This window comes from Aquarana catesbeiana, linkage group LG11, assembly GCF_042186555.1.
Source record: "Aquarana catesbeiana isolate 2022-GZ linkage group LG11, ASM4218655v1, whole genome shotgun sequence".
NCBI classification, from domain to species: domain Eukaryota; kingdom Metazoa; phylum Chordata; class Amphibia; order Anura; family Ranidae; genus Aquarana; species Aquarana catesbeiana.
Genome location: NC_133334.1, coordinates 261218168 through 261238075, shown reverse-complemented (window position 1 = coordinate 261238075; position 19908 = coordinate 261218168). Strand labels below are relative to the sequence as shown.

The window sequence follows — 19908 nt, the reverse complement described above, 5'->3', positions numbered from 1 at the left end:
AGACAATTTCTGATACAAATGAAATGTATGAATTAAAAAAATGTAACTCTGAAAGTGAGTGTAAATCCCAATACTGAACTTCTCTCTTTGCTCCCTTTTTACCATCGAAAGCGTTTTATTTTATGTTTGATAAGCGCAGATCAGGGGCGGACTGATAACTCATGGGGCCCCCAGGCAATAGGAGATTATGGGGCCCCCAAGCAATCAGAGATTATGGGGCCACACAGTATACACCCACACAGTATACAATCACACAGTATACACAGACAGATGTAAAAAAAACACAGATTTATAAATACTGTTCCTTGTTTTACTGAGGCTGGCAACCCTGATGGGGCCCCCTAGTGGCCCAGGGCCCTCGGGCAATGCCCGAGTAGCTCAATGGTCAGTACGCCCCTGGCGCAGATATATAACGGTTGACCCTGCCAGAAATCTTATGGAGCTGCCAAGTTCCTGTGCTCTCTGCCTGTGTTGCGCTCCAACCAGGTACATCTTACATTCTTCCCAGTTCTCTCTGAGGATAACAGAACTGTTTCAATCAGGAGACTCAGAATCATGAATGGGTGATACCTCTGCAATCAGACCACTCCTCTAGACTGCCCCCCACCCCCACCCCCAATCAAGGCCTTTTGTTATTAACATAACTCCTCCCAAGAGCCAACCCAATGCTTGCATCAGTACTGAGGACTCTGGAGAGGAGTACGGAGTTTGGGGGCTGTGATGTTTTCAGGAAGCCATGTACCCTGCCAGCCCCTCCCACAAAACATGTTGATTTGACAGGGGGGGGGGGATTAGGGAGAACCAGGGAAAGCAAAATACAAGCAGATTAAACTTCAGCTTTTAGTAAAAATCATTTTATGTTCTGAAGCAAAACCTCCAAATTTTCCCTGAAACTGTAAAATTATAAGCAACACTCACAGTGAAGAGCACGAAAAACCTTTGGTTCTTCTCACCCACGCAGTTATTCACCCACGGACAGTGATGGTCCATCTTCCGGATGCATCGCTTACAAATACTGGAGGTGGAGAGAACACAGGAGAGACAGATAAAGAGAGGTGCAGAGGATTATGGGAAAAGAGCTCCATGTACATTGTGACACCACTTCTACAGCAGGGACAATAGACGAGATTTTATGACTCGGCCAACAGGCTTTAAAAACATTTTGTGATCACAAGTCATTAGTTACTAAACCTAAAAATGTTTTTTACCTTATTGCATTGATTGTATTAAGTTTAAAAAACGATTTTTAAAGTTTTTCTGTGCCCCCTCCCCCCTCCTCTGTGTGAAGGGGAAGAGAGGGGAGAAGAGATCAGCGCTGTGCACAGCTCCTTTTCTCCCCTTACTTCCTCTTCACACAGCATTCGAGCAGTAGCAGGAGTCATTGGCTCTTGCTGCTGTCAATCAGATACAGTGAGGAGGAAGTGGGGGCAGGCCTAAGTCCCACTGTGTAGGTCTATGGAGCGCGGCTCCATAGATACACAGGTTGGGAACGCTGGGACTAAGCTCTACCCATAGCCAGTGGCTGGCTATGGTAGTCCCTCGAAAAGAAGAGGAGGAGCCAAGATCACCGCCGGGGACCCCAGAAGAGGAGGATCGGGGCCACTTTGTGCAATAACACTGCACAGAGCAGGTAAGTATAACAGTCCAACTATAGCAGACATTGGTTTGTACTGGTTACTCAACAATAACTCTAAATAATTCTGACATTATTTAATAAGGACATATAAGGCATATTGTTAATTTAGTCGCTGCTTAAATTTATTAGTACATGCTGACAAAAAAAAATTGTTCAACCAGTTGTGGACGCTGGATGTACTGCACGTCCTTCAGGAAGTACACAGGGCGTGTGTAGTATGTCCTTGTTGTCTGTCCCACTGCAGCACCTCCCCTTGCACTTGATAGCAATTCCCAATGCTCTAAATGACAGCTGGAGGTTGCTGTCAAAAAGCAAACTGACACACTGGGCAACGCTGTATCCTGGCCTAGGCCGACAAGGCCCAGGCCTAGGGCAGCACTTTTCAGGGGGGCAGCAGGGAAAGAGTCCCCGCCGGTATGCGCTGTTAGTGTAGCACCAGTCTTATTGGGCGGACTGGGCTGAGAGGCAAATTAGGCACTGCTTCCGGTAGGCGGGCGGCCGGCAATCCACAACTGTGAGGGGGGGGGGGGGGTAGGGGATTACCGCTTCTAATTTTGCCTGTCCTATCATCCTGGACCACAAACCTTCCTCACTGTGCTATATGTTTTCTGCTGCACCATTGGCATGCTTAGATCTTCTTAGTCCTCTCTATAAAATTATCAGAAATTTGTGCTTAAAGTAGACCTATGGGCAACACTTTTTTTTTTCATTTTGGAAAGAGTAAGGGAAGGTTATAGCCCCTGTCAGTTAATTTTTTACCATCCCTGTCCCATTACAGAGATTTTCCTTCACTTCCTGCCCCATAGTCAAACAGGAAGTGAGAGGAAATCTATGCACATTAAGGGGATCCACCCCCCCCCCCCAGGCCCTCAGAACTAGTGTCCCTACTCGAAAATTTCACGGCGTGCCCTAAACAGCAAGGGGTGTGGCCTTGACAGGAAGGGGTGGATCATATTTAAATTAGGCGTGCACAAGTTTAGTCAGGCCTAGGGCAGCACAAAACCTAAATACACTACTGACACTGGGGTTGATTTACTAAAACTGGAGAGTGCAAAATCTAGGGCAGCTGTGCATAGGAACCAATTAGCTTCCAGTTTTTTTTTTTTTTTCCAAAGCTTATTGGAGCAAGCTGAAGTTGATTGGCTACCGTACACAGCTTCTCCAGATTCTGCGCTCTCCAGTTTTAGTAAATCAAGCCGCTGTTTCACTGTTCACATGACACAGAGAGATACAAAATAACATTGTTATATTATATACACTGCTCAGACAGACAGAAGTAACAATGTTTATAAACACAGAGGGGTTGATTTACTAAATCAAAGTTTGACAGATCTGGTGCAGCTGTGCATAGTAGCCAATCAGCTTCTAACAGCTTGCTCAATGTAGCTTTGACAAAAACAAAAAAAAAAAAAAAACAACAACCTGGAAGCTGATTGGTTTCTATGCAGAAGATTTAGCCCTCTTCAGTTTTAGTAATCAACCCTAGAGATACAAAGTAACATGAGGGAGAGAGGCACAGACAAAGTAACATTGTTTGTAAACACTATTCAGAGATACAGAAATACATTGTTACTTTTCTAGCCACCCTGTTTCATTCATCTGTAGATCAAACAAAAGAACTTGAGTCTGCATGTCATGGCAGTTAAAGCAGCTGGACCAGGAAAAAAATTTAGATAGCATTTTTTCCTTATTAACCCCTTATTAACCCTAATCAGTCCTAATCTTAAAGTGATTGTAAGGCTTTGTTTTTTTTTTTTTTTTAATAACAAACATGTCATACTTACCTCCACTGTGCAGTTCGTTTTGCAGATCATCCTCTGGGGTCCCCCGGCGGTGCTGGTAGCTCCTTCCCATATCGTATAACTCCATGGGAGAAGCGCTCTCCTGGGGGGTTACCTTGTGGGCGCGCTCCCGAGTCCAGCATACGGCGTTCATAGACGGCGAATGTAGGACTCGGCCCCGCCCCCAGCACCCGCGTCATTGGATTTGATTGACAGCAGCAGGAGCCAATGGCTGCGCTGCTATCAATCTATCCAATCAAGAGCCGAGAACCCCGGGCAGAGAGAGGAAGAGCGGGGGAATACAGGACTCAGGCGAGTAAAATGGAGGGGCTGGGGGGGGGGGGGGGGGGGGCAGTCAGTGACAGAAATGTTTTCACCTTAATGCATAGGATGCCCCTTTAACTCTTTCTTCCCCCACCTTCCTCAAAACAATTATTTTCTTGCTTGTTTTTTTCTAGCCATTTAAGTTTACTTTGAGATTTGTTACCTTTATCAAATTCATATTAAAAAAATATATATGCAAAATCCAAAAAAATTAAATGTAATTTTCAACAGGAAAAAAAAGTAAAGAAAAAATATAAATGTATATTTAGAGTAATATTTTTTTAACTTAACTTTAACTTAACACTAATCAAAATAAAAAAACAACTCTTTTTGATACATTTTTGTCTATAGATTGCATTAAAAAAAATAAAAAAAAAAAAAAATTATGCATTTCTTGTTATCTTAAGCAGTGACAAAAGCATATTTCTTTCTCTTGGTGCACAGCAATAGTACACAAAGACATACTCCAGCAGCTTTCACTCTCAGCCATTTACAAACAAAACCATGTGATCACCATGTCACATCTGCTGGAATGGGCAGCGTGCCTCGTTAACGTGACCCTTCACCCTAAACCTAATGTCCTCATTCCCCGGTTCTTCTCCCAGAGCAGTGCGATCGGACAGAGGACTGAAGTTCCACTTTCAATAAACCAGGTTATACCGCCACATTCCCTTTGTAACAACTGAGAAGGCAGTAAATATACTCTCATGGTAATAACCAGTTCCTCATATCTGGCCGATTCAGTGCCAGCAGCCCTGACAGTTTTCACAGCACAGTGCTTCTCTGCAGTGTCTAGAAGTATGCAACAAAAAATCCAGACGGGACAAGGAGGAAGTCATGTTCTTTGTAGGCTGGCCAATTGTGAGCTGGCCTAATGAGCTTGTGCAAGGCAAAGGCCGAGTATCAGAAAACAGAAGAGTATTTAATCAGGTCCCCCGATATCCCTACAGCTCCTGCAGGACAGCAGGAGGAAGGAAAAATCTGAACAGTTTTATTTGCAAACTTGCTTGATTTGCCTGAATGGTTTAATAGAAGAATACTTTCACTGGTGGGCTTGATCTGGTACCCCCAAACACAAGGTATTACCTGCAGTGGTGCGCTCGCTCCGGTTTGATGCTGCAACACTTCGGACATTTGTAGATGACTTCCCCCGGTTTCAGCTGTAGGCTCTCCATGTACTCCTTAGTGGCATTCCCTTTGGGCACCGCTCCCTGCAATCACCGCGCAACACAGCAGACATTAACAGCAGGCTGGAGAACCAACAGATGCTTCTTACATCACCCATACAAAGATGAACTCCAGGCCAAAAAAAAAAATACACAATTTTTCAGCTTATTGTAACCCCCTGCAACACGTTAGAGCCTGTATCTCTATATAGGCTCCGTGTCACGGCCCCGCCTCCTGCCTGCTTTCTGGGCCAACAGTAAGCATCTAGTCACACCTACCCTCTCCATCCTCTAAGTTTTTCTAATATCACCTATTAGGTTACCACTACAAGACAGATTTCAGTGGGTACATAGCACCTCAAAAATAAAAAATGGCAGATCACCCCCACATGCTATAGATCAGTGTTTCTCAACCTTTTTTTCTAGTCACGGCACCCTTTAAAAGTATGCAAAATTTCAAGGCACCCAAACCTAAGATGGTGTCATCAGAAGCCCCCCTTTCACATCATGAGTTCTCAACCCCCCACCCACCACACACAAACTTACATACATACATACACACACAACCAGAATCCTCAGTCCTCCTTTTAATATCAGAGTCCTCGGTCTCCTCCCCGCCCCCCCCCCCCCCCCCCCGCGCCCCCATTTTCACATCAGAGTCACTCCATTTCACATTAGGAGTACTCAGCCCCCACCCTTTTAAATCACAGTCGTCATTCACCCATTCCACCCCACCCCATTCTCGGCTGTCCCATCTGCACCATGGAAATATATGACATTTTGCACAAATATGCAGAGAAGCACCTCTGATGAGCCCAGGGGTGCTTTTACGTGTTTGGGTGGAACTTTTTTTTTTTTATACTTTACTTTTTTTTTTTTTAATCACATAGGGGACAAAAAGTGACAGGTTTTCTTTAATGATATCTTATCTGTCCTCCAATGAAGCATTACATTAGCTTCTTCCCCAGTTATACTTGCTGGTCACACCAGGACCCGGAGACGACGGCTTACACGTCACATCCGTGTCAGTAACAGATTTACACACATCTTAGCAGCTTCAGCCACCTGGAGTGTGCGAGTAAAACCCCCCAAAAGCCATGACCTTGCAGCAGGGCATTCCCTCCCATTGCCCAGAGCCAAAAAGTGTCATGTGGGGGGCTGCTGTCAAACACCATGTGATGTAACAGCAGAATGTTCCGTCCTTTTCTCCAGGGCCACAAAGAGCATCACGTAGAGACCACTGTCAATGACGATTACGCCAAAGAAGGATATTCCACCCTTCCTTGCCCCTGCGCTGCAGAAAGTGTCATGAGGTGGCTGCTGTCATTTATGACATCACAACAGAATTTTGCCTACCTTTCATGCGGTCATAAAGTGTGACACTCGGGGGCCACTGTCGATCACCATGTGATATCATAGTGGGACATTCTCTCCCTTTCCTCAGGGCCACAAAAAGCATCACATGGGGGCTGCTGTCAATCAGAATGAGGTCTTAGCAGGACTTTCCCCGTCTCTCCCTGGGGCGACAAAGTGCATCATGTGGGGGCTGCTGTCAATCTTGATGACATCACAGCGGAATATTCCTTTCTCCGGGGCCACAAAGAGTATTACGTAGGGGCCACTGTCGTTTACCATGATGTGACAAGCAGGACGTTCCCTCTTTTTCCCTAGGGCCACAAAGAACACACAAAGGGCGTCTCTTCCTTTTCCCAGGGCCACAGCGTTACATGGGGGGGGGGGGGGGGTCGTCATTTACAATGATCTCATAGCAGGACCTTCGCTCTTTTCCCACAGGGTCACAAAGAGCATCAACCATGGACCTCTGTCAATCACTATGTGACATCACAGCCAGATATTCTCTCCCTTTCCCTGGAGTCTCACAGGAGGACTGCTGTCAATCATCATGTGATGTCAAAGCGGGACATTCCCTTCTTTTCCCCAATGCCACAAAGAGTCATGTGGGGGCCACTGTCAATAATGGTGAAGTCCTAGCGGGACATTCCTTTCCTTTCCCTGGTGCCATATGGGGGCTGCTGTCATTTATAAGAATGTCACAGATGAACATTTTCTTCCTTTCTTCAGGGCTGCAAAGAGTGTCACACGGGAACCACTGTCATTTAAGATAACGTCACACCAGGATCTTCCCTCCCTTTCCCTGGGGCCACAAAAAGCATAATGTAGGGCTCAGTGTCATTCACGATGAGGTCTTAGCAGGACATTCTTCCTTTCCCCGGGGCCACAAACAGTGTCGGGGGGGGGGGGTCATCATTTACAATGACCTGACAGCAGGACCTTTCCTTTTTTTCCCCAGGGCCACAAAGAACATCAAGCATGGGTCGCTGTCAATCACCGTGTGACATCAGAGCAGGACATTCCCTCCCTTTCACAAGGGCCACAAAGAGTGTTATGCAAGGGAGGGGGGGGGGGGAGGGTACCGCTGTCAATCACAATGTCAGAAGTTCCCTTCCCTACCTTTCCCTAGGGCCATAAAAAGCTATAGTGGGGGGTCAGTGTCAATAACAAGGAGGTCAGCCTTAGCACGAAGTTCCCTTTTCTCCAGGGCCTCACAGCTTTCAGAGAAGAGAGGAAGTGCATGGCTTCCTCCCTGGGAAGAACTGAAACAATGCCTGGGGAGAATGGCAAAGATGAAGGACTGGCTGGACTAGCATTGGCACTCTAAGCAGGGAAAGAAACAGACAAGTAAGAGCAATTCATTTTCTAACTAATGACACAAAAATTCGATTTTTGGTTTACTGACACTTTAAAACAGCTCTGGCTGCTACACCAGATGCCGTCTCTGCATTTCATTCCAATGAGACGTCTCGTTCACTTGCTTTTGTCAGACAGGGATGCAGACTCTTCTCTGTGCAGCACTTCCGGGATGGACCAGAGGGATTGTGATTGGTCAGTGCCAAAAGAGCATTGCTCTGATCCTTCCTGGAAACTCTGCAAAGAAATGGGGAGAACAGCAGGGATCTCAAATGCCTGGACCAATGCACAGACTGTGTGGACAATGACAGCTCAGCACCCACGGAGGTAAGTACAGTGGGGACCAAGGGATGGTGGAAAGGGTGTACGGTGTTAGTTCGCCTTTTCATTTTTTTCTGAAAAGGTGAACACTTTAACCTAATACAGGACACTTTCGCACCTTCCCGCCAAGGCCAATTTTCAGCTTTCAGTGCTGTCACTTTTTAAATGACAATTGTGCGGTCATGCTACACTGTACCCAAACTAAATTTTTATCATTTTGTTCCCACAAATAGAGCTTTCTTTTGGTGGTATTTTATCACCTCTGTGGTTTTTATTTTTTGCTAAACGAATAAAAAGATGACCGAAAATTTTGAAAAAAAAAAAAAAAAGTTTTTCTTTGTTTTTGTTATAAAATTTTGTAAATAAGTAAGTTTTCTCCTCACTGATGGGCACTGATAAGCTGCACTGATAAGGCAGCACCGATGAGGTGGCACCAATGAGATGGCACTGATAGGCTGCACTGATGGGTACTTATGGGTGGCACTGATGGGCATTGATGGGCACTGATGGCTGGCACTGGATTTCACTGATAGGCATCACTGGCAGGCATTTTTCAATGGCAATGGTTGGCAGCTGCCTGGGCACTGATTGGCAGCTGCCTGGTGGTCTAGGGTGGCATACCTGGTGGTCCAGGGTGGTGACCATCCCTGGTGGTCCTGGGTGGGCATCCGAGGGGAGGCTGTGCCTAAACAATCAGCACAGACTCCCCCCCCCACCCCCCCCCCCCCCCCCCCCCCCCCCCCCCGTCAGGAGAGCAGCCGATCGGCTCTCCTCTACTCGCGTCCGTCAGACGCGAGTGAGGAAAAGCCGATCAATGGCTTTTCCTGTTTACATCGTGATCAGCTGTGAATGGACGCGGCTGATCACGTGCTAGAGTCTCTGTCAGAGACTCTTTACCTTGATCAGAGTTGCAGTGTGTCAGACTGACACACCTCAACAATGATTGCCGCGATGATAGCGGCTTGATATCCTGGCGATGTCATATGACTTCCAGTCAGGATATCGCAACCACTTTGCCAACATCATATTGCTATATGGCGGACGGTAAGTGGTTAAATGCAGCAGAGAAAATCAGGTCTCCTGGACTGCCAGACAGGGTTGTGCTGTGACAGAACTGTGTAAATTTCAATAGTGCATGGATAGAAGTAAAAATCCTCTGGCAGATTAACAGCTCCTATATAAACAATGTATATATTTCATCTGTGTATGTAGCTATTTGCTTGGAGTTCAACTTTAATGGTATCACAGGGTTGTGCACATCATATTGCCCAACGCCCAAGTTCTGGGCCCTTTAGCCCTGCTGCAGGAAATGCGATTTAGGCATGTGTTTCTTTGTGAATACCATTCCGGGTTCTGTGAGATTTCAGTACAGGTGTGATTTTGTCATCTCTCTCTCCACATCAGCCCTCCATTGACTTCAATGCAAAAAGTGCCCTCCATTGGCTTCAATGCAAAAAGTGCCTTCCACTGACTTCAATGCAAAAAGTGACCTCCATTGACTTCAATGCAAAAAGTGCCCTCCATTGACTTCAATGCAAAAAGTGCCCTCCACTGACTTCAATGCAAAAAGTGCCCTCCATTGACTTCAATGCAAAAAGTGCCCTCCATTGACTTCAATGCAAAAAGTGCCCTCCATTGACTTCAATGCAAAAAGTGCCCTCCATTGACTTCAATGCAAAAAGTGCCCTCCATTGACTTCAATGCAAAAAGTGCCCTCCATTGACTTCAATGCAAAAAGTGCCCTCCCATAGACTTCAATGCAAAAAGTGCCCTCCCATAGACTTCAATGCAAAAAGTGCCCTCCCATAGACTTCAGAGCAAAAATGCCTGTCATCAGTAATACTATGTGAACACTCATTTCCGTTTGCCACCATACTCTATCACTTGCGAGTCTAAAACGCACAGGTACAGGACTCTTTTTGTAATCGCACTCAAAACGCAATGCGTGTGCATCACATGTGTATAAACTACCTCAATAGGAAAACATAATATCTAGCCTGTCATGCGAATCTGTTTTTGAAACTGCAACCAGAATCACATGTGTGAGAACCAGGAGCTTAGGCTCCATTCACACCTGGGCGTTTTGGGATTGTGGCAGATCGCAAAAACGCAGGTTCAGGTGCCAGTATTTTCAATGTCACCTAAAACAGGGTGCCACGATTGTTAAAGCTCCTGCTCTTTTTTGGGGCGACAAGCTTCATGCGATACGATTTGCTGTGATTGCCAAATGCAAAACCACACCGTGTTTTAGGTACCATTGAAAATAATGAGACCTGAACCTGCGCTTGGCGATGGTAGTGCGTTTTGAGATTTCGGAAGAATCACATCAACCCCAGGTGTGGTGCTGGAGACAGGCATGTAGGTAAGTAGGAGATAAACAGCGCAATTTTGAAAACATTGAAAGTTTAAGTTGCCATAAAGCCCCTTACGTTTTTAACCACTTCAATACCTGGCACTTTTACCCCCTTCCTGCAAAGGCCAATTCTCAGCTTTCAGAGCTGTCGCACTTTGAATGACAATTGCGCGGTTATTCAGTTTCTTAGTTTCTGTTAAAAATGTTTGTAAAGAAGTAACTAATTTTTCTCCTTCGCTGATGGGCGCTGGGTGAGGCTACACTGATGGGCGCTGGGTGAGGCTACACTGAAGGGCGCTGGGTGAGGCTACACTGATGGGCGCTGGGTGAGGCTACACTGATGGGCGCTGGGTGAGGCTACACTGATGGGCGCTGGGGTGAGGCTACACTGATGGGCGCTGGGGTGAGGCTACACTGATGGGCGCTGGGGTGAGGCTACACTGATGGGCGCTGGGTGAGGCTACACTGATGGGCGCTGGGTGAGGCTACACTGATGGGCGCTGGGTGAGGCTACACTGATGGGCGCTGGGTGAGGCTACACTGATGGGCGCTGGGTGAGGCTACACTGATGGGCGCTGGGTGAGGCTACACTGATGGGCGCTGGGTGAGGCTACACTGATGGGCGCTGGGTGAGGCTACACTGATGGGCGCTGGGTGAGGCTACACTGATGGGCGCTGGGTGAGGCTACACTGATGGGCGCTGGGTGAGGCTACACTGATGGGCGCTGGGTGAGGCTACACTGATGGGCGCTGGGTGAGGCTACACTGATGGGCGCTGGGTGAGGCTACACTGATGGGCGCTGGGTGAGGCTACACTGATGGGCGCTGGGTGAGGCTACACTGATGGGCGCTGGGTGAGGCTACACTGATGGGCGCTGGGTGAGGCTACACTGATGGGCGCTGGGTGAGGCTACACTGATGGGCGCTGGGTGAGGCTACACTGATGGGCAGCATTTATTGGCACTGATGGGCAGCATTTATGGGCACTGAAAGGCATTGGCAAGTATCACTGATGGGGCTGCACAGATAATTAATGCACTGATTATCTGTGTGCATGTGCCCACTGAGGAAAGCCGCTTAGGAGGCTCTCCTCTCCTCATGCGCTGTCAGTGATCAGCTGTGAATGGACACCGCTGATCACATGATAAAGCGCCTGTCATAGGCTCTTTACCGCGATCGGTGATGTGGTGTGTCCGAGGGATGCCATGCACCCCCAGGGCCACACATGACCGGCCCGTTCTGAAGGACGTCATATGACATCCAGCCGTCAATATGCTATAGGCCGGACAGGAAGTGGTTAAAAGCCTCAGACATTCCTAAAAGCACCTCTGCTTAATATAAAACATCAACCCTTCATATTTTTTTTAATCAAGACAAGTAGATAGTAACAAGGGACAAGTATATTGGGACCCCAATTTAGACAAGTAGTTTTTAAACAAATGTCAACACCCCTGTCCACCCACAACTGATCTATCACTGAGCGCCATGTTGTATAAATACGATAATTTAGAAACTGGCATAAAGTGGGTGTTGAAACTGGAAGGGGGGGGGGGGGGGGCTTCTCGTACTCACCGGATCCGTTAGCATGGTCCTCATGTGGGAGGCCAGTGCCATGACCGCCAGGCAGTTGAAAAGGGTCCCGTTAATGACGGAAAACCAAAAGTCTTTGGATGGCAGCAGCATTACAAAAGTCACCACAAAGTCTGCATACAAGACCAGCATCCATGTGATTACGGCACACACCATGCCGCAGCCGTCCCGGATGAACCACAGTCTGTCCGGCAAGTCGCCGTCTGGAGGGGCGGGGCTGTAGCCATCGCTTTCGTTTAGGAGAGGATGGTGCTCCACGTCGCGGAAGCGGTGCCCCGAGGACTGCATGTCTGGCGGATTGTCCTGGGTACACACAGGGACAGATCATAAAAAAATGAACTATAAGAAAGAGGGTTTTTAAAGCAAAAAAAAAAAAAAGTTATATAAACTGAATAACTGCTGAACAAATAGCATAAAGTAGACTTGTTTTCAGAGGTATCTGCAGCATGCTCAGTAATGATGCTTTTTTTATGTTAATTATCTGTCAGTGTAAGCCGTCTGGGTATTTATTATGTCTCAGAGATCACATTACTTCCCCTGACAATCCCTTCATCCGCTTTTCTCTCCAGAAGGACAGCACCATCATTGTTCAGGCATTATCTAGGGTCACCATCTACTTCCTGGATTGAGATGCCTGCCCAGATTGATTAAGTAAATCCTGGTGCCTGAGCAGTTCTGGGATGAGTTCACAAATGTCGGACTCAGACCCCCTGCTCTAGCCTCTCACCTTGTGACTTTCTACAAAAGCACAATGTACAGTCTGATCATAGGGGGAGACGGGACTGAGGAAATGCTTCCGCTTGCCTGCAGCAGACTGATGACATCTCAGCCTAGGCAAAAAGTTACTGACAGGGTCAGCTATGCGACAAAGGGACTCTAAAAAAAAAAATATATATGCGTGATTGCAGTGAAATCCAGAGCTCCCTCTAGTGGCTTATCTAAAGACCTCTATATTTAAAGGAGAAGTAGGGCCAAAGCTTTTTTGGCCCCACTTTTCCTAGGGATCACAAGTCCACTGTCGGCTGGCGTCACAAAGCCAGTCCAGACTCTAAACGGATCCTGACTTTAATGTCAGGATCCACAAAGATGCTTGAGTGGCAGCTGGCTCAGCCCCTCAGTGCACCGCCAAGAACCTGAGCCAGCCATTCCCGCCCCTTCCACATCCTGGAGCTCCAGTGAGTGCTGGAGGGGCACAGCAGAGAGCCGGTGACTGACAGTCACTGAAGACCGAGATCTGAGCAATTGGCGATCTTTGATGTAGAGGCAGCAGGGGACAGATGCAGCATGGGATCGATTCTGCACCCCCCTAGGTAAGTATGATTTTTTTCTTTTAATACAATAAACACAAATATGGAGAAGCAAACTGGTAAAAAAAAAAAAAAGTCAAAAATTTAGTGTCAAAAGTTCAAACTTTAAAATATCTGCTCACTGAAAATGTATACAGCGGTACCTTGGATTCTGAGCATAATTCATTCCAGAAGAATGCTTGTAATCCAAAGCACTCGTATATCAAAGCGAGTTTCCCCATAGGAGTCAATGGAAACTAAGATAATTCGTTCCACAGTGTAGTACCGCATGTGGCCAGAGGTGAGGGGGCGCCGGAGACACTTGGAAACACTCGGAAACTACTCGGATGCACTCGGAGAGGCTCGGAAACACTTGGGAACCGGCGTCACCGGCGGCCACGCACCTCTGGCCAAATGCGGTACTGCACACCGCAGAGGCTTGAATCCTGCTAGTTTTGCAAGACAACGTTCGCAAACAGAGTCAGGATTTTTTTTTAAATAATAGCTTGTATTGCGAAACACTCGTTAACCGCGTTACTCGCAATCCAAGGTATTACTGTATTTCTGTTTAAGAGAGATAAATAAAGATGTCACTTACCTCACAGCGTCATCAATGTTATTTGGACATAGCCTTCTCCTTTCCTCCGCAGGTGGAATCAGTCATGTCCGGGAGACCTAACAAGAATCAACAAAAGGCAGAATTAAGCCTCATATACTGAGACATTGAAACAATTTTCTGGGTGATGGTATATCATGGGATCGAAGACTAAACGTTTAAAGAGAACCTGCCATAAGAAAAACGTGTTGCCCATCCCGACCACTTAAGGACCGAGCCTCTCTTTCTGAGATTTGTTGTTTACAAGTTAAAAACATTTTTTTTTGCTAGAAAATTACTTAGAACCCCCCAACATTATACATTTTTTTATAACACCCTAGAGAATAAAATGGCGGTTGTTCTAATACTTGCTGTCACACCGTATTTGTGCAGCGGTCTTACGATAGCACTTTTTTTGGAAAAAATAAGACAACAGTAAAGTTAGCCCAATTTTTAAATATAATGTTACGCCGAGTAAATTGATACCCAACATGTCACGCTTCAAAATTGCGAAAAAATTTTACCTTTAAAAATCTCCATAGGCGACGTTTAAAAAATTCTATAGGTTGCATGTTTTAAGTTACAGAGGAGGTCCAGGGCTAGAATTATTGCTCTCGCTCTACCGTTCGCGGCGATACCTCACATGTGTGGTTTGAACACCGTTTTCATATGCGGGCACTACTCACGTATGCGTTCGCTTCTTCACGCGAGCTCGATGGGACGCGTTTAAAAAATTTTCTTATTTATTCTTATTTATTTTACCTTTTATTTTTACACTGTTTTAAAAAAAAAAATGGCCCTTTAAGAGCTATGGGCGGAAGTGACGTTTTGATGTTGCGTCCACCCTGCAATGATATGGAGACGGGTGGGGGCCATCTTCCCCTCACTGGTCTCTATGTAAGGCCACAGGAAGGACCTGATTGCCTCCGCCGCTGCCAACGGCTCTGGTAAGTGGCGGAGGGCACCAGATCGCGCCGCCGATAAAAGTGATCTCGCGGCAAATACGCTGCAGAGACCACTTTTATCTTAAACCGGACCGCTCGCTGAAGAAGAGGATACCGGGGTTATGGCAGCTAGCTGCTGCCATAACAACGATATCCTCCTTCAAACAGCCGACGTATAACGATAAAGGGCGGTCTGGAAGTGGTTAAAAACGCAAGTTGCCTGACTGCTATGTAATCCCAGTAGTCTAAAAGCATTTCACAAAACAAATCTTTAAACACATCCCACACGTTTCAGGGTATCAGGGATGCTGTAACAAGGCATCAGTGGTAACAGAATGCCAAAAATGTAATCAGGAGACAGAAAACACCATCATTGGTTGGGGATGTAACGTAAGGCACACTTGTCACAGCAGATGGCTGTTGCCGTTTTGATTTTTCAACAATTCAAATCCTGATACATGACACTCCCACCACCATGCTTGACTGTAGGTAAGACACACTTGTCTTTGTACTCCTCACCTGGTTGCCACCACACACGTTTGACACCATCTGAACCAAATAAGTTTATCTTGGTCTCATCAGACCACAGGACATGGTTCCAGTAATCCATGTCCTTAGTCTGCTTGTCTTTAGCAAACTGTTTGTGGGCTTTCTTGTGCATCATCTTTAGAAGAGTTTTCCTTCTGGGATGACAGTCATGCAGACCAATTTGATGCAGTGTGCGGCGTATGGTCTGAGCACTGACAGGCTGACCCCCCACCCCTTCAACCTCCGCAGCAATGCTGGCAGCACTCATACGTCTATTTCCCAAAGACAACCTCTGGATACGACGCTGAGCACGTGCACCCAACTTCTTTGGTCGACCATGGTGAGGCCTGTTCCGTGTAGAACCTGTCCTGTTAAACCTCTGTATGGTCTTGGCCACCGTGCTGCAGCTCAGTTTCAGGGTCTTGGCAATCTTCTTACAGCCTAGGCCAGTGATGGCAAACCTTGGCACCCCAGATGTTTTGGAACTACATTTCCCATGATGCTCAACTAAACTGTAGAGTGCATGAGCATCATGGGAAATGTAGTTCCAAAACATCTGGGGTGCCAAGGTTCACCATCACTGGCCTAGGCCATCTTTATGTAGAGCAAAAATTCTTTTTTTTTTTTTTAGATCCTCAGAGAGTTCTTTGCCATGAGGTGCCATGTTGAACTTCCAGTGACCAGTATGAGAGAGCGAGAGCGATAACACAAAATTTTACACACATGTGCTCCCCATTCACACCTGAGACCTTGTAACACTAACGAGACACACGACACCGGGGAGGGAAAATGGCTAATTCACTTAGGGGTGTACTCACTTTATAATTTTTTGATATTATATTATATACATACACACACACACATACATACCCACACACTGGGGAAAATAAGTAAAATAAGTATTTGATCCCCAATCAAAACAGGACTTAGTACTTGGTGGAGAAACCCTTGTTGGCAAGCGCAGAGTTAAACCATTTCTTGTAGTTGGTGACCAGGTTTGCACACATCTCAGGAGGGATTTTGGTCCACTCTTCTTTACAGATCTTCTCTAAATCCTTAAGGTTTCTTGGCTGTCCCTTGCGAACTTTGAAGTTTCAGCTCCATCCATAAATTTTCTATAAGAATAAGGTCTGGAGACTGGCTAGGCCACTCCATGACCTTAATATGCCTCTTCTTGAGCCACTCCTTTGTTGCTTTGGCGGTATGTTTTGGGTCATTGTCATGCTGGAAGACTCATCCACAGCCTATCTTCAGTGTTCTGGCTGAAGGAAGGAGGTTCTCATCCAAGATTTTACAATACATGGCCCCGTCCATGGGCCCCTCGATGTGGCAAAGTTGGCCTGTACCTTTAGCAGAGAAACAGCCCCAAAGCATCATGTTTCCACCTCAGTGCTTGACTGTAGGGACGGTGTTTTAAGGGTCATAGTCAGCATTTTTTTTCCCACAAACACGGGTCGAGTTAATGCCAAAGAGCTCAATTTTGGTCTTATCTGACCACAGCACTTTCTCCCAATCCTTATCTGAATCATTTAGATGTTCATTGGCAAACTTCAGATCTGCAGGGGATAAAATAACTATTTTCCCCACTGTATATATAAACACACATAGAGAAAATAATATATATCTCAGCTGGACATACCCTAGTTACATCCTCCAATTTTCAGCCAAAACATCCAGAAGTCCTACAAGCCTCAACCTTGAGCTCCAAAGCGTCCAAAATCTGATGACAAAGGTGGCCGATTAGGACGGGCAAAGTTCTGCTCCCGAAAACTCAAATCTCATCTGAGAGAATAAAGAAAATGATTCTGTACTCAAGCTGAACATCACAAACCTGTCATCAGATGTGACCTACAGGGAGGAATTTATAGGCTGGAGCAGAAACTGGACCTATAGGAACGGAGCTTTTGAGGATGACAACTATTCTTCGCAAAACGTGACAGTGAGACCTTCCCAATGCCTGACACCATTCCAAAACCATTCACCGGAACACCAACAATAAAAGTCAATTTGTATAAATGTATTCCAACTTCTCATTTCCTAATTATATACAGGAAGACTTCTATAAAAACACGCTGCTAATGGAACGTAATTAGGAGGGTACAGTACATTGCAGTTGGACGGGTTTGGAAGAATGCGGCCAAACTGGTCCGATGTTTATTGAAGAGCAAACGCAGAGAAAATGTTTATGGAAGCAACACGAGGGAGGAGAGATTAAAGGTTTGTGTCAGGAGCCAAATGGCATCATTACCAAGTATTAAAGGATTGACACATTTCTGTATACATAATAAGAACAGATAGATACCGAGAATGCCACCAGAATACAGGACAAGAGAAGTAGTACTGTGCAGAGTCCATACATACAGAATAAGAACAGATACTGAGAATTACACCCAGCATACAGGACAAGAGAAGTGGTACTATGCAGGGTCCATACATACAGAATGAGAACAGATACTGAGAATTACACCCAGCATACAGGACAAGATAAGTAGTACTGTGCAGAGTCCATACATACAGAATAAGAACAGATACTGAGAATTACACCCAGCATACAGGACAAGAGAAGTGGTACTGTGCAGAGTCCATACATACAGAATAAGAAAAGATACTGAGAATTACACCCAGAATACAGGACAAGAGAAGTGATACTGTGCAGAGTCCATACATACAGAATAAGAAAAGATACTGAGAATTACACCCAACATACAGGACAAGAGAAGTAGTACTGTGCAGAATACAGAATAAGAACAGATACTGAGAATTACACCCAGCATACAGGACAAGAGAAGTGGTACTGTGCAGAATCCATACATACAGAATAAGAACAGATACTGAGAATTACACCCAGCATACAGGACATAAGCAGTAGTACTGTGCAGAGTCCATACATACAGACAGGAATTTGCAATTTGTATCACCCAATGTCTGGGACATGCAATTCTGAGCGCCAAACAGGTAGATTTGTTTTCTACATTTAGCCCTGCTGCAGGTGAGCAGGAGGGCTCATGTCGGTAAAGTGCCCTCCCCCCACCCCCGCTATGTATCCCGGGCTCCGCATTGCCCATCTGCTGGCCCGCGACAGGCATAACCTGCGCCGTTGGGTAAAAGGGAGAAAGAAGAGAGTGTACACTCTCCTCCCTTTCTTGATCCTGACTCGGAAGCGGCGTGTATGAAGTCGATTCCAGGTCCCCGTTGTCATTGTCCCCTGCCATCGTGGCCTGGAAAGAATGTAATGCAATGTGATCTGCATTGCATTACATTCAGTGGAGCACAGGAGGGACATCCAGGGTCCTTTAGTCCCCTATGTGATGGAAGAAAAAAAAGAAAAAAGGGTCATAGTCAGCATTTTGCTTCCCACAAACACGGCGAGTCGAGTTAATGCCAAAGAGCTTAATTTTGGCATTACATTCAGTGGAGCACAGGGGGGACATCCAGGGTCCTTTAGTCCCCTATGTGATGGAAGAAAAAAAAAAAAGAAAAAAAGAAAAATAAAATGAAATAAAAAAATGTGTTTTAAATTGTAAAAAAATAAAGTTATACCCAAGCACATAAACACCCCCCCAAAATGTTGAGCACCCCCCCCCCCCCATATAGAAGCATAAACGTACAGGTTGGGGGGCCTACGAACAAAAACGCTGATTGCGATACACGTTACATATCGCCCCACACGCTGTAATGAGAGCGATTTTTCTAGCTCCAGACCTCCTTTCTAACACTAAACTGACGACCTATAGGGGTCTTTTAAAGTGTCGCCTATAGAAAATGTAGGGTACTAAAGTTGGTCGCCATTTCATAGGTGCACACAAATTTAAGGTGTGACATGTTGGATATCCATTTACTCAGCGCAACCTCATCTTTTATACTTTACTAAACAATTGGGTAATTTATTGTATATTTGTGCCCTAAAATTAACTTTGGTGCATTTTTTGTGTGTTTTTATATTATATACAATATATACATGTAGATCATATTGTATGACATCAAAAATTTAAACTACCACTATTTTTATTTCTAGGGTGTCTGCTTTCAGAAAATACATATTTTTTTTTGGGGGGGGGGGGTTATGTAATCTTCAGGTCTAAAAGGATTTTTTTTTTAAATGTGTGCAAAAAACACAAAATCAGCTCTGACAATTAAAGGGTTAAAGGATAAGTTCACATTTAGAAGCATGTTACATGTTCAACCCATTTTTAAGGTGGAACATGTGACATGTTCCCGCTCCTGCAGCCCTCGGTGACAGAGGTGCGGAGCCGGAGACAGGCAGGGAGGTGAGTAGGAGATAAACAGCGCAATTTTAAAAATATTAAAAGTTTAAGTTGCCATAAAGCCCCTTACGTTTTTAAAAGCCTCAGATATTCCCAAAAGCATCTCAGATTTAAATACGGTTTGGTTGTTTTTTTGTTTTGTTTTTTGTATCAGGACACGTAGATTGTCATGAGGGACACATAGATTGGGCCCCCGATTTAGTCCCTTTGGCAAATAGTTTTTTTTTTTTCCTAATCTCCACACCCCTGATACAGAAGAACAGATGCTGGTTCTGTGCATACATACAGAATAAGTAATAAATGTACATAATATAACTGGGTACTAACATTTATAGCAGAGGTATGCAATTAGCGGACCTCCAGCTGTTGCAAAACTACAAGTCCCATCATGCTCTGCCTCTGGGTGTTAT

At 45.6% G+C, this 19908-nt stretch overlaps 1 protein-coding gene across 1 annotated transcript in view; it reads right to left on the bottom strand.

The window, feature by feature from the left end:
- The window catches only part of ZDHHC7 (zDHHC palmitoyltransferase 7), a 39808-nt gene that overhangs the window by 7352 nt on the left and 12548 nt on the right, over positions 1–19908 (bottom strand). Inside the window, exons 2-5 of the mRNA XM_073605754.1 lie at positions 13765–13841; positions 11863–12183; positions 4828–4952; positions 919–1015 (exon numbers count right to left, since the gene is read on the bottom strand). Coding sequence (XP_073461855.1) covers positions 919–1015; positions 4828–4952; positions 11863–12168 — 528 coding nt within the window. The 5' untranslated portion in view covers positions 12169–12183; positions 13765–13841. The remainder of the gene's footprint in view (positions 1–918; positions 1016–4827; positions 4953–11862; positions 12184–13764; positions 13842–19908) is intronic.